The sequence below is a fragment of the Seriola lalandi genome, unplaced genomic scaffold, assembly GCF_002814215.2.
Source record: "Seriola lalandi dorsalis isolate HSWRI2012SDOR001 ecotype SW California unplaced genomic scaffold, Sedor1 jcf7180002053938, whole genome shotgun sequence".
NCBI lineage: Eukaryota > Metazoa > Chordata > Actinopteri > Carangiformes > Carangidae > Seriola > Seriola lalandi.
In genome coordinates this window covers 9,016-9,284 of record NW_019524491.1, presented here as the reverse complement: position 1 = coordinate 9,284, position 269 = coordinate 9,016, and the positions used below count along the sequence as shown (strand labels likewise).

Below are 269 nucleotides of genomic sequence, written 5' to 3'. Positions count from 1 at the left end.
GGGGGGGATTAGTGTTATCTACAGGTGAAAATGTGCAGCAGGTGAGTCCTCAGGTGTGTGATCGCCTACCTGTCTCTGGTGTAACCCAGCTTTGGTTCAGTGTAGTTGATGATGTCATCAGCAGTCCAGGAAGGTGATTGGTTGCCACAGAGGATCATCTGAACCTCCTTGTGGCTGAAAGAACTCAACTTCTCCATCGGAAAGACTCGGTTAAAACCCTCTGAGGAGGAGAAGAGGGGGAGGAGGAGAAGAGGGGGGGAGGGGAGGAG

General features: G+C 52.4%; 1 protein-coding gene across 1 annotated transcript in view; it reads right to left on the bottom strand.

The window, feature by feature from the left end:
- Positions 1-269, bottom strand: part of LOC111652296 (E3 ubiquitin-protein ligase HECTD1-like) — a 10,561-nt gene that overhangs the window by 1,283 nt on the left and 9,009 nt on the right. Inside the window, exon 17 of the mRNA XM_023402519.2 lies at positions 70-220. Coding sequence (XP_023258287.2) covers positions 70-220 — 151 coding nt within the window. The remainder of the gene's footprint in view (positions 1-69; positions 221-269) is intronic.